The sequence below is a fragment of the Pinus tabuliformis genome, chromosome 5_2, assembly GCF_031772625.1.
Source record: "Pinus tabuliformis cultivar Carrire ecotype Pingquan chromosome 5_2, CPIR1, whole genome shotgun sequence".
Taxonomy (NCBI): domain Eukaryota; kingdom Viridiplantae; phylum Streptophyta; class Pinopsida; order Pinales; family Pinaceae; genus Pinus; species Pinus tabuliformis.
Window position 1 is genome coordinate 216676263 of NC_142306.1, and position 16364 is coordinate 216692626.

Consider the following 16364-nt stretch of genomic DNA (forward strand, 5'->3'; position numbering starts at 1 on the left):
AGAATTTCACTCGGATTGATTTACACAGGTGAAACTTTCCAACGTGTGATGGACATCACATTCAAGGTTTTGATTAGTCAAATCATATTGGTCTACCTTCATAATGTAACGGAGTTTTCAAAAAGAAGATCAAATCACTTAAGTCATTTGAAACAATTTTTTGAACGATGTCATAAATACGAGATATCTCTTAATCCCAGGAAGATCATTTTTGCAATGTCCAAGAGGAATCTCTTGGGTCACAATATTGCAAAAAGTGGGATTAAGGTGGACCCTAAAAGGGTCAGAGCTATTATGCAGAGTCCCTTCCCCGTGAGCAAGAAATCCATGTAATCCTTCTTGGGGAAAATTAACTTCCTCCACAAATTCATCTCTGACTATGCACAAATTGTTAAACAAATTAAGGATATTGTAAAGAAGGATGTGATATACAATTGGGATAAAAGGGAAAAGGACACATTATCCCGTATAAATCAATCTATCATAGAAGTCCTAGTGTTGTTCAGTCCAGATTTCAACAAAGATTTCTTGCTCTACACTTTCGCTTATTATTCTTCTATTGTCATCGTTCTCATGCAAAAATATGATCAACATAATGAACTTCCTATATCATTCATGAATGCCATCTTACAAGGGCCTAAAATTAATATCCCTGCATCAATAAATAATCTCACATAGTCTACGAAGTGGTAAAACACTTTCAACCTTACCTTCTAAAGAATCATTGTGTTATCTTTGTGCCACACCTAGCAGTCATATTGTTGTTTGTTCAACAAGATATGGGTGAAAGAAGGGTGAACTGGATGACTGGATTACAAGAGTATGATCTAGAGTTCAAACTAGTTCACACCATCAAAGGCCATGGCCTTTGCTGGCTAGCAGTTGAAGCAATAAACGCACCAGAAGATGATTCTTCTAGATGGGAGCAAGAGATTGAAATGTACAATATTGAATGTGTTGACCCCACTGACACACTAATCTCTTGGTATGTAGACGTGCGACAACATCTTGAGAAGAATACTTTTCCCTCTCACTTATCAATGAGACAAAAGAGGGAAATCAAATTGAAATATCTATCGTACCAGCTGATACATGGAGTGTTTTTCAGAAAGCAGCACAATGGATTCTTGCTCAGATGCTTGGAAGCACCAAATTAAAAAAAGGTCCTACGTGACCTCCATGACGAACCAGCTGGACGACATTTCGTTGGTGATACAACGACACACAAAGTTATGCGGTCCATTTTTTATTGGCCCACACTTTTCAAAGGTGCTCACGCTTATGCCCACAAGAGTCTGGTTCATCAGAGATGTGCCAATCGAGAAAGAAGTCAACCACCCCATTGCAACCCATCATTGTAGAAGAACCATTCCAACAGTGGGGCATAGATTTTATCGGTGAGATATTTTTGCATTGTTTCTCACTACTATAGATTACTTCACGTGGTGGAAAGAAGTGGTTCCCCTCAAGAAAGTGAATGATTAGGAATTCATTAGATTCCCTAAACGAAATATCATTACCAGGTTCAGTGTTCCGACTTCACTTGTTTTTTACAATGCAATGCAATTTTCATCTTTGAAACTTTGTGATTTTGCATTGGAAAACAGCATTGTATTGAAAGACTCATCTAATTATTTTCCACGGGGAAACATTCTTTCTAAGCCAACTAATAAAAATATTATCTGCCTAATTAGAAATATTGTCTTCTCTGAACAAAGGAACTGGCATTCTACTTTAGTGAATGCCCTATGGGATGACTGTGTCATGCCTAAGCCTTCTTTGAATACTTCTCCTTACTTCTTGGTGTATGGTAAAGCAACCATCCTACCTCCGAACATCTACTTTCCGTCCCTTCAACTCTCAAAAGAATCACAGGGTAAAGCAAGTCTTTTAGTTCAAAGTAGAATAGATACCCTCCTTAAGTTGTAGGAATAAAGAAAGAAAGCAAAAGAAATTTTTTCTCTACACTAGAGTCATATCAAGAGATGGTTTGACAAAAGGTCTACGGGGAAAAGTGAATTCAGTGTGGGTGACCTTGTGATGAAGTGGGACAAATCCCATGAGGATAAGGGGAAACACACTAAGTTACAACCCTTGTGGGTCAGACTATATGTTGTTATTGATAAGCTTGGTCATCACACTTATCATCTCCAATATTTAGACAGGAGGACCAACTCTCTTTCGGTAAATGTCCAAGATTTGAAACAATATTTTCAATGAGAGTATATGGTTGTTCCCTGCGCTATGTACATAGTTTTTTTTTCTTGTTTGGTCATGTTCAGTTTTTCATTTTGTTCTGTTAGTTCCTTAAGAATAATTGTCGTGTGTAAGTGTGTTTCCTTGTTCCAATGTGTGTGGCGGAATTGAAAAGAGTCCTGTGACACTACAACATTTGGTTAACCTTAAGTCCTCCTTCTTTGTCTTGGTTACACCCTTTAGTTGATGATGTTCTGATGGAAAATATGATCCTTGCATAAGGAAATTTATCTATGTCTACTCTAGAAACCTTCTTCCAACACTCAGTTCTTTATGTTTTAGTGTTTTCAACACTTATTTGATTAAGTAGAGGAGAACAAGCAGAAAATAAAAATGAGAAAACCAATATCAGAGGTCTTATATATGCTTCTCTAAAGGGAAAACCTTTTTTCCTCTTAATAAGTTGAGATCCCTCTTCCGGCCATGAAATGAATAAGTGTCGATGCACAATCCTATATAAAATAAATAAATAAAGGTGAAAGAAGAGAAAGGCTTCCTACGCAGGGAGGTGACGCAAGCAACTTCATTGGGGTATTTTCTAGGCTCACTAGTAGCAAAGCAATATTTGTGTTCCCGAAGTGACTTCGTTGGGGTACTGTCCAGGCTTGCTAGCAGTGGAGCAACACCAAAACTATACTCTAAAAATCTAAAGCTCACGAACTACATTACCCTTTCTTGTTTCAAAACATTGTGATATTTTTGGTCTTATGTTTTTGTTTAGCCAAGAAAAGGGATGAAGGGGGATATTTTTATGCATGGGTTAAGTGGGGAAGCCATGGTAATATGAACGATGAATCAATACTCCCTGAAGAAATAGACACTGCATGAAAGAATTAACCAAGGTAGAGAAGCTGGAATTTTACCAGCATTTCGCGGAGTGTTTTCACTTCTATAACACCCTCCAAAATTTTGGCCAACATCCAAAATTTTGAGCCTACTTTAACTTTTATGTTGTCGTCGAAAGTATTAAGAGTCATCACACATGTTTTCTCTAAGTATTCTTGTCCCTTTTGAAGAAAATCAAAGCGTCATCTTTTAGCATAGGCAAGCATTGCACTTAGCATATATGTGGTTTTGGTTTGTTTCAAGGGATAATATTTGTGTTAATGAGTCATTCTTACCAAGTATACATATATTGCACTCATTCCCTAAGTTTCAAGCATTATCATACAAGTGTCGTCAAAAAGTGTATCTTTAGTGCCGCACTTGGGGTAAGTCATTGCAGTGTCATCGCAAAAGTATGTTTTTCATGTGTTATGGGTGGTTTATGTTGTGTCATCAAGCATTCTAAGTGTGTGATCATACTCAAGTTTCATCATTATTCACTTTGGTTCCATTGATCCCACACTTAGTCAAATCTAGAAAACTTTTCGGCAGAGGAACCTGGCATCACCCAGCCATCCTAAACTTTGCATTCCATAGTCTCAATCCTCATGCCTTATCCTTTCCTCTTAGCAATATGCAATGTATAGTTCCTACCTCACAGAACTATGCAATACGTAGTCATAGTGCTCAATCTTGACCCTTAAGCTCAATAATTGCGCAGTCCTTACCTTAAGCTAGTCTCTTTTATGTACTACACAATCTCAAGCACAAGCCTCAACCTTGAGCTCTTGAACTACGCAATCCCTTAGCCTCTTTCCCTCTGTAATTGCACAATGGGAAACCTCAAGCCTCAAGCCCTCATCCTGACCTCTTAAGTCCCTCAATTGTGCAGAGACAAGCCCTGACTTGCCTGAACTACACATTGTGTAGTCTCAAGGTTAAGTTCTTAACCTGACATCCTATGTTGCACAACTGCATAATCCCTAAGCCTGATTCCCAGCCTATCACCTAATTCCAACTCATTTATTGGATTATCATGCATCATGTTAGACTGGGGGGTTTTATCAAATTGATGTCATCTTGTCATGAGTAGATTTCAGTTGCAGGTATTCTATCATGTTATGACGGGATGATGATAAAGGGGATGAAGAAGGAGATCTTGCTAGAAGACACCTTCGGAGCTGTAAGAACAAGTTGATGAATAAATAGAAGACAAAGGGACACTAACTTACGGAAGTAGCTAGAGATCAAATTTACATTCAAGACTCCTTATTTTCAAGCCATAAGGAGGAAGAAGAAGACCATGTCCATCTTTCAAGAAGACAAAAAAAAAATAGTAGAAAAGAATGGCTTGACACTACCATGTTAGCATGAATTCCATGTCATCAGTGTCATGTCATGTTACGTGATGAGTCATCATGTGCCAAAACGTTTTGTGGATTATGTAAATTCTATATTGGAAAACGTAATGGAAAGTGTAAGTCCAAGAGTCATCGATGTAATGTGAAAAGTCATGTAGGAATTCGAAAAGTCGTTGAGAAGCCAAGCAGTGATGAGGGTAGTCCAAGAGTCACAAGGGAGGTGAAGGATCACCCATTTATTATGTTTACACCCTCATTTCTCATGTAAAATAATTTTCACGTTGGCTTCTCCTACCATACATTAGAGAGAAAGATAGTTCTTTTGGAGGAGCAAGTGGTTGCTCTAATGCTCCACTATTGGGGCTAGTGGTGCTCATTGTCTAATATATCTTGGAACTTTTTCTTAATTCAAAAGCTCGTTGAGCCATCACACTTTCATGCGTATGTAGTAGATATTGTAAGACTATTCTTTGAATGTTTGTGATGTATGTTGTTTTCATCTGTACTAAGGAAATTGAACTATTTCGGTGGCTTTGGTACTTATCTTGTTGAAGGTGTGTTGTATGTGTTTTAACAATCGTTACTTCTAAGTAAAATATTTCGCTAGTTTTCCAACTATTCATCTATATGTCATGCTTGTGTGTCTTTTCTAGATTAGTACTATTACTTGTCTTTAAAAGGCTCACTTTTCCCTCCCCTTTCGATAAAACAACCTCAATACATTCCGCAGTTGAACAACCACAAGGCATACTCACTTGTTGATCTGAAACTACCTCTGTATAACTCTCTCGTGTTGAACATTGAGGCCAAGGCATATCTTTAAGAAGACATGGCAACCGGGCCTTTATTCTAGAAGAGATCCCATACCAAATGGTGTGAAGTCTAATTGGGACTTTTCATCAGGGAGACGCCCTTGCATGTTGGCGTTATACAACATCGTCAACAAGTAGCACGATATCAACATCATGATATGCTCACAACAAACTAAAAATTAAAGGTATGTTTAGGTCCAACCATATGTCATTTGGAAAGCTTTGTAGATCTCCTCGTGGACAACTTTATTAACTTCATACTTAGTGATATGATGAACATCAAGAAATAATTTTAAAGGGGATCTCTTTATTTCAATATCCAACTACTAAAGAAGAGTAGAAAGCTTGGTATACCATCCAAACTTGCATCCTTGTCTAGTAAGTGTCCTAGAACATTGGAGGATACAATGGTATTCATTTTAATCTGAATGAGAATCAATCATGGACCAAACATTGTGTAATATACTTAGAATTTGGAATGTTATTGAAGTGAAAAGAGGGTATGTCCCAAATTGACTTAGGAAAATTAGTTTTCGAGATATTACTTTTTCCACATATGATTTCACAACATGGTGATAACAAGTCCTTTAAGGTGGCTATTACATATCCATCTAAAATATGGACCCCAAACTCCACATATACATGAGCAAGTGATTAGTTTATGGAAGAATGAACTTTTGCTTGGATTCCCTTAAATTACAGATAAAAATATTATCTCTCTAAAGATAATAATGTCGAATCATATTTGATCATTCTTACCTTCATTACAAAAATCATGTCTAAAGACAATTTGGAAAACACCATTGAAAAATAAGTATAAAAAGATACCATATTTATAAATTATCATTTATTTATTAAATTAATTGTGAATACTTCCTTCTTAAACATATTAAATTCATAATATTTATCTTTATAAAATTTATTTATATTTCATAATCATAATAAAATAAATTAATAACCTCAAATTAGTTTTGAAACCATGTAATAAAATAGAAATACAATAAAACAATGTCATATGCTTAAAAAAAATACAACCACCTATATTTTTAAAATTTTAAAAATAACATCCACTAATTCATTAATACTTAAACAGATGTAAATAATCATTGCATCCTTGTTTTACTTTCTTTGTATTGAACATCATATAAGAAACCATTTTAATATAAATATTCCAAATATTTGACTCATATAAAGTTATTCCATAGAATCACTAAACTTTGAAAGATCCAAATTCTTAATTGGATAGCACAAATATTTAAGCCTTTGAAATAAAAATACCATGAAACTAGAGTAAAGGCTTAGTGAAAGATCCAAATTCTTAATTGGATAGCACAAATATTTAAGCCTTTGAAATAAAAATACCATGAAACTAGAGTAAAGGCCTTACAGAATCCTACAAAACAATAATGAAGTTAAATTTTCTTTAACATTTACCTCACAACAAAAAGGTACATATAAGAAATCATTTTAATGTGAATATGCCAAATACTTGATTCATATAAGGACATCACTAAACTTTGAAAGATCCAAATTCTTATTTGGATAGCTGAAATATTTAAATCTTTGAAATAGTGATATCTTGAAACTACAATAAAGGCCTTATAGAATCATTGATTTCTTTGAGATATGGTTACCCTCTAAATTCTTAAGATGTTTTCAATTGAATACATAATCATCCAAATAGTTAAGCCTTTGACAAAGCTGTTACCTGTCTAGGGCCTTCCGAGATAAAGCTCACTCAAAGCAAGTATAATCATGGCAACGTAATAATTGATATAATTATGTTATGTTGGTTATTAAATTTGAAAATGAAATGAATAATATGCATCTTGGTAGATGGAAAGCTAAAGAGAATAATATAACTTTTTTTTAAGCAAAAAAAATTATAATTAAAAAAAATAACACAATATAGTTGTATGTTAATTTTTTTTAAAAGCAAAAAAAAAATATCATGGCAACCTAATAATTGATATAATTATGTTAGGTTGGTTCTTAAATTTGAAAATGAAATGAATAATATGAATCTTGGTAGATGGAAAGCTAAAAGCATAATATATTTTTTTTAAAAGCAAAAAAATTATAATTAAAAAAAATAAAACAATATAGTTGTATGTTAATTTTTTTTAAAAGCAAAAAAATAACAAAATATAGTTGTATGTTAAGAAATTAAGTTTTCAAATGGTTTTCATCTTTGGAATTTGTTGAATTTAAATTTGAAAATAATTGTATTTTACCATTTATACTATTCTTGAATAAATGAAAATCATTAATTTTATAATTAAGATAAATTTAAAAATAATTAATATTAAATATTAAATAATTATATAAAATTAATAAATACAAAATAATTATTATATTTATTATATTTATATTAATAATTATTTTAATATTTTAATATTTATATTTAAAATATAAATATTTATTATAATAATAAAATTAAAATATTTATATGAAAAAAGATAAAATTAGTTGGTTGTAAACGTGGATTTAATTTTAATGATGTGATTAATCCAAAAAACATTTATCTATAAAATTATTTTATAAAAAACTTACCTACCCCATATCATCTTTTTTATAAAATTGATTAGCAAAAAATTACATTTAATAAAATGCAAACCACTTTACAAAATAACCATTCCTCTAACAGAATTATAAAGTTCATGCAAGTATGAACAATTAAAAATGACTACTAACTTATGGAAAACAATTAAAACAATTATTACGTGGTAATGCATTTCCCTTTGAAATGAATTCCCTCAGCAACCACGGTGTCGTATTGTTCACCGTGGATTTGTGTGTTAGACGATTGAATGAATTTTGATCGTTGATCCAAAACTGAAATAAGTTAATGAATAATAGAAAAATGGTAGCCGCCACGGTGTCTTATTGTTCACCGAGGATTTGTGTATTAGAAGACTGAATGAATTTTGAACGTTGATCCAAAACTGAAATAAGTTAATGAATAACAGAAAAACAGTTAATGAACAAGGCAGAAGCGAGTTCCGTCTATCGGAAAGCTTGATATGAAAAAATATTGCTCCCAGATTCAGCTGACTGTAAATGTTTTGAGGTCTGTCATGGTGTCGCCTTCCCAACCTTCTCCCAGAACCACACTCTATCTCTCCAATCTAGATGACCATCTTATCGTCAGGCACAGATTCGATACATTGCTTGTGTTTAACAATGACTGTAATAATATTTATGGTACCACAAATCCTGTGAAAGTTGTTAGGGATGCACTATCATGAGTATTAGTGTACTATTATTTCACTCTTGGGCGACCTGGAGGAGCTGAAACCTTCATTTGAGCAACTGCTTTTTCAATTTCCGCTTACTGCACAAGTCGAGGACTTACCCCCTCTCATTTTTCAGGTGAAAATTTTCCTCTTACTTTGCCATTATTCCCCAATTCAGGGGCAGCCCAGTTTTTCATGGGGGTTTTGTCGTGGGTGTTAGTTTCAACCATAGTCTGTGTGACGGATGAGGGGAAGCCCAGTGTTTCATGGGACTTGCAGAGATGGCGAGAGGAGAGACGAAACTGTCCGTTGAAGAAGTATGGTAGAGGGAATTTTTGAAACCCCAGCAGCAGTCTCGTTTATTTTATACTTTGTTAATTTCAACTTAAAAGGCTTTTATGTCTCTCGTTATTATAAATTGAAACAGAATATGAGCTTCAACGCATTCAAATTTTAATATTCCGCCTCTAGTCAATTTACGCTTTTACACTGCATTACAGGTCTTGTTACAGGGGTTGCAAGCTCTATTTTGGTTGCTACACAAGATGAGGATGACATCACCATTGTCGAGTTAGGTGAATTTGTCAAGAGTCTGAAAAGTGAAAAGTGTCCAGGAAGAATACTCACAGCATGAACTCCTGGACATTATAATATTCCGCCTTATCATATGCAATGTTGGTTGAAATTTCCATTCTGTGAATATTTTTTCAAATACTATATTATAAATTAAATTATGATGACAATTCCTTGCCTGAGCCTCTGTGATAATGATAGAAGGAAAAACTGTGTACAACAAACTAAAGCAAAAGTTCACGTCCACCCTGTTGTCGGCTCGCTTCTTATACTTTGAAATCTGTTAGATACATAGGTTAATACAAATAATTTCTTTAAAATATACACATGTTTATTCGTCTGATACAAACATGAAATAAAATAACAGTACAAAGTTATCAGTTTATAAACTTTACAGTTGTTTGTTTATTGTTCGGTATAGATGTTATTTTATAATATAAATTAAAAAAAATACACATATATTACTGTTCTTTATTGTTCAATACAGACGTTATTTTATAATATAAATTTAAAAAACTACACATATATATACATGGAATTCATAATATAAATTTTAAAACTACAAATATAAATTAAAAAAATACACATATAGTACTGTTCTTTATTGTTCGGTGCAGATGTTATTTTATAATATAAATTTAAAAAACTACATATATATACATGGAATACACATATATATACATGGAATTCAAGACAACTTTATCACTTTATAAAGTTTATTGCCTTAAGGTGCCTATGTTTATAGTGTTAGCCGGACTAAAAAACGAAAAAATGGAAAGATTGGATCTGTTGCTTGATTACCCTTATACTTTGGACAATAAACGAAGCTTAATTTGGTAAAGACTATTTTAATATTGAGTTGAAATAAGTGTATTTGTTGCTTTAATGGTTGAAATAGGATTTTCTATAACATATGAAATTGTAACTATATAAATGAAGCTTAACTTGGTAGAGGCTATTTTAATATTGAGTTGAAAAGTGTACGTGTTGTTTTAATAGTTGAAATAGAATTTTCTATAAAATAAGAAATTGTAACTATAAAATGTTGCTAAAGTTTGTAGATATGAGTTGATGTGAGTAAAATGTTTAAACTTATCGGAATAAAAAATTACTGAGACGTACTGAAAGCCCATCAACAAAAAAACGTATACTGGACAAAAAAAAACGTATACTGGACAAAAACGTAAAATGATGAATTATATATACTGGAAGAAATTGATCGCCCACCTTCTTCAAAAAATCCAAATGTATTCGATAAATAAAACCATATTGCTTAGACACCCAGAAGGAGGATGTCAACATAATATTCAAAATAATCAACATAATATAGGTATGGAAATTTTCAACTAGAAATTTACATATGTTTTGTCAAGAGCTATTTACATAACATAACCCAAAACTTTTTGAGAATGGCGCCACTAGTGGTAGTTTTTCAATCAACTTGGAAGAATAAACAAATTTACATAACATAACCCAAAACTTTCTGAGAATGGTGCCACTAGTGGTAGTTTTTCAATCAACTTGGAAGAATAGACAAACTTCAATTTGGTCCAGTATTGATGAATTTCACGAGGTATGGAAATTTTCAACTAGAAATTTACATATGTTTTGTCAAGGGCTATTTACATAACATAACCCAAAACTTTCTGAGAATGGCACCACTAGTGATAGTTTTTCAATCAACTTGGAAGAATAGACAAACTTCAATTTGGTTTCCTGGAGTAATTCTAATTTTCATAAGTACTGGGTGTTGGAGGTATGGAAATTTTCAATAGAAATTTACATATGTTTTGTCAAGGGCTATTTACATAACATAAAGCAAAACTTTCTGAGAATGGCACCACTAGTGGTAGTTTTTCAATCAACTTGGAAGAATAGACAAACTTCAATTTGGTTTCCTGGAGTAATTCTGATTTTCATACTTATCGGGTGTTGGAGAACACTTTTATGAACAACTCTCTAACAAATTTCCTGCCTATAATTGATTAAGAACCCTATGATGTCTAGGAGTAGGCAACCTTTTAGAGTAGACGGTAGACGGTGTGAAGGATAAGTGTTTTACTCCAAGATGTTGTTCACAATGTCATATCGTTTTTTGCACCTCTTCCATTAGAATCTACTAGTATTTTTTAATAACACCATAAATAGATAGCATATGGAAAAATTACATCTCGGAAGACAAAAAAAAAAAAAAAAAAAAACTTTAAAATAATGTGCGAAAACATGTTGACATAAAACAAAAACGACTACATGGATAATGGATAACCTCTACATGACATTACTATTATTTACAAAATAGCCATATTTAGAATACACATCTCTACATGACATTACTATTATTTACAAAATAGCCATATTTAGAATACACATAACTAATAATTTCAAGTATAACTCATTATCATCCACCCTAGCTTTCAACAATGTCCATTCACATGTTTCTATTCTTTCACACACTATTATTATTTACAAAATATCCATATTCAAAATACACATAACTAATACTTTCAACTGTAACTCATTCTCATCCAACCTTTCTTTCAACAATGTCCATTCACATGTCACTATTATTCCACAAACTATTATTATTTACAAAATATCAGAATACACATAACTAACTATTGCAATTGTAACTCATTATCATCCACCCTTGCTTTCAACAATGTCCATTCACATGTCGCTATTCTTCCCCACTCTATGTCTTGCTATTCTTCCCCACTCTATGCCTTACTCTTCCCCACTCTATGCCTTCGGCGTTTCCTTTGCAACATAAGGTACAAATGCTAGTATCATAACTTTTTAATCAAAATAATTACTAAAATTGTGATTTACCGCAAATACCATCTCCTCATGCCAATGTGCCTACGGTGTGAAATTCATGATGCAGTGTCTTCACGATGAGAGCTGGACACTAAATTATAAAAACAATTAATTATTATAATTATTTTATGATTTTTTAATTAAAATAATGTAAAAATTTGTAAAATATCTTTTCTATATAATAAAATTTAGAAAATTTATATGGAAATATTATTTTTCTTTTATTATATAAAAATATTTTTTTTATTTTAATATATATAATCAAAATATTTTTTTAATGGTAATTTATATATAAATAGTTTCATTTAATATAGATATATTTCAAATATCAATTTTTGGATAAAATTAAAGTATCAAAATTTGACCTTAATAAATAAGGATTATAGATAAGTATTATTTCAGAGTGACAGAAATAAATAATTAGGATTCTTACAAGTGACATAAAATATATCTTTACTATCATATAATATTACTGAATTCAATTATGAATTGAAATCCAATAAACCTAAAATCAGGTTGAAATCATTCATGTCTGATACCATGGATGGATAATTGAAAGGCTAAACAATTGGATTAGGCAAGCCATGACAAAATAGGTAACAATGGCATCAATGCATTTTTCAACTCAAAAGCCAGAGATAACTAGATCTAACAATGACTAATATATAATACGATTTCAACAGTTCAGGAACTTAATTTCAACTCAAAAGACAGATAACCAGATATAACGAGCACTACGAGCTGAGTTATATCATCCATTCTAACAGTTCATGAATTTATAAACTATGGATACTTCCAGCTAATTCATTGCAAAAAGAATTATTTATACAAACTTGTACCATATAGAATGCTGATGCAGCAGAAGCAGTCCTTAAGAGCCCAGTTGGGCACCAGCAATATAATTTAAAGGGAGAGGCCAGAGTCTTCATCCTCCTTAACGTTGGAGTAGGTGGTGAAATAGAGAATCCAGATTAGTGTAAAAACGCCTAGCAGAATCCATCCAAGAAGGGGGTTGCTCAGCCCCAACCCAAGTCCCGTACCTTCTGTACTCAGCCTCTCATCAACCAATGCAAATGCTTCTTTGGTTGAAACTGTCAGCGCTGCTGCAGCCGCCATTAGAGGAGCTGCACCGCCCAAGCTGACCATGCAATTCTGACTCTTCTCCTTCGCCCTCACAGTCTCCTCTTGTTTCTGCGCATGGCAAACCGTGCATCGCTTGTCCAGGGCAGGCAAACCTGTCATTCCTCACAGCAGCCAATGCAATATTTGAATTAATAAACAAGGGAGGAGATGAAAACCTATTAAAGAATTATTGTTTTTTTCGTAGGGGCTTTAATTGGATAGAAGAAAAATTATCAACCAAAAACTCACAGTATGACGTTATTATCAGGATTGTGGGATTCATAGTGAGATTGTGTTACTTTCATTGAGATGTTAGTGAGATGTTATCATTAGGATTAGGATTGTGAAGTTAGTGAGATGCTATTATTAAAATTAGGATTGTAATTGTGGGAGGCTAAGTAAAGTCTGGATATTTTGGATATTTTCGATGATTGAAGTCTAATGAAACAAAAATTATCAATCAAAAAATCATAGTGAAATACTATCATCAAAATTGTGTGACTCACAGTGAGATTGTGCTACCCACAGTAAGATGTCAGTGAGAAATTTTGCTTCCCAAATTAAGATGTTAGTAAGAAATTGTGCTATTCTATAAAATTTAAACCTTAATCGTGCCAATCCTGACAGCATCCAAACCTCACTCAAACCAGTTGAGAACACCCATATAGTAAAATGCAAAGCAAAAATCTCTTATTGAATTTGAAATCAAGAAAAATCAATAATCAAAACGTCTTACCAACAGCGGAGAGCGATGAAGGTCTGGAAGTGGCGGCGCTGCCCAACGATCTGTTGAGTGCGAACGCAGAAACTGAGCTTGTGGTAGAGAAAACCGCAGTGGCAGCCATTTCCAGAGATTATTATAACACAAAAATAGAGTCTGTAAACTTCTGCTGCAGCGATGTAATGAGAATTATGATATCCTTGCTCACTCCCTAAGGAAGATAAACCCCAGTAACCAGTGGATGGAATGAAACCTGAAAAGCGATATGATTGGAGGTGTGGAGGATAGAGTTTTATGGCCTTACCTTCTCAATCCAACCCAAATGCTCCACGTACCACACAATATCCCCACTCTCTATCCACATAGATTATGCGAAGAGTTATCCATCACTAAAGATCCAATTTACTTTATTAGTCACTAAACTTCCCACTTAACTTATTCTAGATTTGGGTGAATTGCTCCATATTTATCTGTAGGGTCTATTGTTTTCTTTTCACTCGTTAAAACCTAAGCTAAGGTTGTTTTAGTTTAACGAGGTTTTAAATTTGTGGTAAAATAATTCAAATTTTGATATGATTTTGAAAAAATTTAGTAAAATTGTTTGTGAATTAAAATTACAGTTATATTTTAAAATTTTGGGTGTTTATAGATTTTTGATGGTATTGAATCTATTTCCACCATAAAAACATGATTTAAACATTCTTTTAATAAATACTACTAAAATTTAGTAAAAAATTATATATTTAACTAAAAACTATCCTGTATTTATTTTAAAAGAAGCCACACTTGTTTAGCAATTTTTCAAAATATAAAGAAAAGACATTTACTATTATTTTTTTCTAACATAATATTATTTACCTTATTGTATTTTATTTTGTTTTTAAAGATTTTCGATCATAAATGTGATTCAAGAGCTTGGTTTTTAATGTCATATGATTAAAGAAAATGGCTTATTTTCATAGTAGTTAGATTGTTTAAGTGATGTATTTAAAGTAATAAGCTTTATAAAATAAAAATAAAATTTTATAGGTGAGAAAAATATGGATTATTTTATCAAATATTATAATATTATTATTTTATTTTATATTTTTAAGTTTGATTGTTTTATATATGGTAAATAATTTTAAATATATAATAATTAATATTTTTAGATGAATTGTTTTTTGTAAATTAATTGACTCTGAAGTTGGGGTGCAATTGTCATTGTTTCATTATGCATTAATGGATAAGATGTGGCATTACATCCCTCATATTGGTTATCATCTATCACTCTTATTAGTAAATAGGTATCAGAGATCATGGATGATCAATTTGTTTCATAGTATTAGGTCAAATGCTCATCTCAGGTGGAGGTCAGGATCATCCATGACTTACACTATTGAGAATCCATGGCCATTGAATGGCATTGTGATAGTTGAACATAAAATAATAGAATGTCACTTCATGCAGCAAATGGAAAAAAATCGGTTTCGTGGTCTCAAATGGCATGCGAGAGGCAATCAGGGTAGCAATCAATGTTGCTTGCACAATAACATTATGACTCTTCAAAATGTAAGATTTCTCTAGAAACGACGCATCCTAGCAAGTATTTTCTTCAATGGTCTTTTTAGTCTAGTTTCTTAGTTGTTTTTTCGCTCACATGTTTTTTGGATCAGTGTGGAGGCTCTCTCTAAGTCTAGTTCTTTGTAGTTTTCCTCCTTGAGGGGTTCGACCTCTCCTAGCCTTTTCATCCTCCATTCCCTCTACCCCCAATTTCTTTTCACAAGCTTTTAGCGCTTCTTGGTTTTTCTTGGTTGGCATTCCCTCTTGTTTGCTACTTTTGGTGGGTTCTCACCCTTGGGCATCCTCTGTATGCTTTCTCCCTCTCTCCTCTATTTGTTTCCTTTCCATGGCCCTCTAACTTTATTTATCTCCACCCTTTGTTCTCCATATGCACCTCCTCCCACTACTCTTCTCCTCCTTGTTAATAGTTATGCCTCCCCATAAGGTACAAGCTCGAAGAGGAGTAGGTACTCATTAAGCACAAGAGAGATCATGAGCCCAATCCCAAGTTGCTAGCTCTACCCAAAACTATCAAGAGCACACCCTGCTTCCCATTTAGGTTGAAATTGAGTAATCTAAATGAGAAATAAATGCACATTGTCAATTTATTTCAAACATTAAAGTTCTAACAGATGTGGGAGATTGGGTAGTGACATGGGCCATACTCATGGTAGGTACATCTAGTATATGTGTATTGTGGACATCTATTGGCACCTTAAGCTACTTCTAGGAAAAGTGCTTCTAGATAGAAATGAGGAAAAAGAGGAGATTCTCCTTGTTGGATGATATGTATCTCGCTCTGCAATCCCCAGGTAGAAGAATCAGTGGTGTGGAAGCTCACCTTGCCATACCCTCAGACTTTGATTTCTCTCCAAGCTTCAATTTTGCATCTCGTCTAGTTTCCCCAATGACAAACTAGGTTGAACATTCTCATATGTTGTAAGCCCTTTTTTATATCTGACAAAAATTTAACATTTAAAAATTAAAATAAAATAAATAATAATATTACATACATAATAATTTATAAGTTTTAAAATACAAATGGTTAATACATGGCTTGAATATGATTATAAAATATTTTTATTAAAGTATTATATAT

General features: G+C 32.9%; 1 protein-coding gene across 2 annotated transcripts; it reads right to left on the minus strand.

Moving 5' to 3' along the window:
- Positions 1 to 12519: 12519 nt before the first annotated feature.
- PSBW (photosystem II reaction center W) lies at positions 12520 to 13972 on the minus strand. Of its 2 annotated transcripts, none has more exons than XM_089436194.1 (2): positions 13739 to 13972; positions 12520 to 13124 (listed from the first exon to the last, which is right to left on the minus strand). In XM_089436194.1, exons 1-2 carry the CDS (start codon positions 13845 to 13847, stop codon positions 12784 to 12786), a joined length of 450 nt encoding a protein of 149 aa, XP_089292320.1. In that variant the 5' UTR covers positions 13848 to 13972; the 3' UTR covers positions 12520 to 12783. The 2 variants fall into 2 exon arrangements, with proteins under 2 accessions (XP_089292320.1, XP_089292321.1); XM_089436195.1 differs by having other exon boundaries at positions 12520 to 13115; positions 13739 to 13963.
- Between the last annotated feature and the right edge of the window lie 2392 nt (positions 13973 to 16364).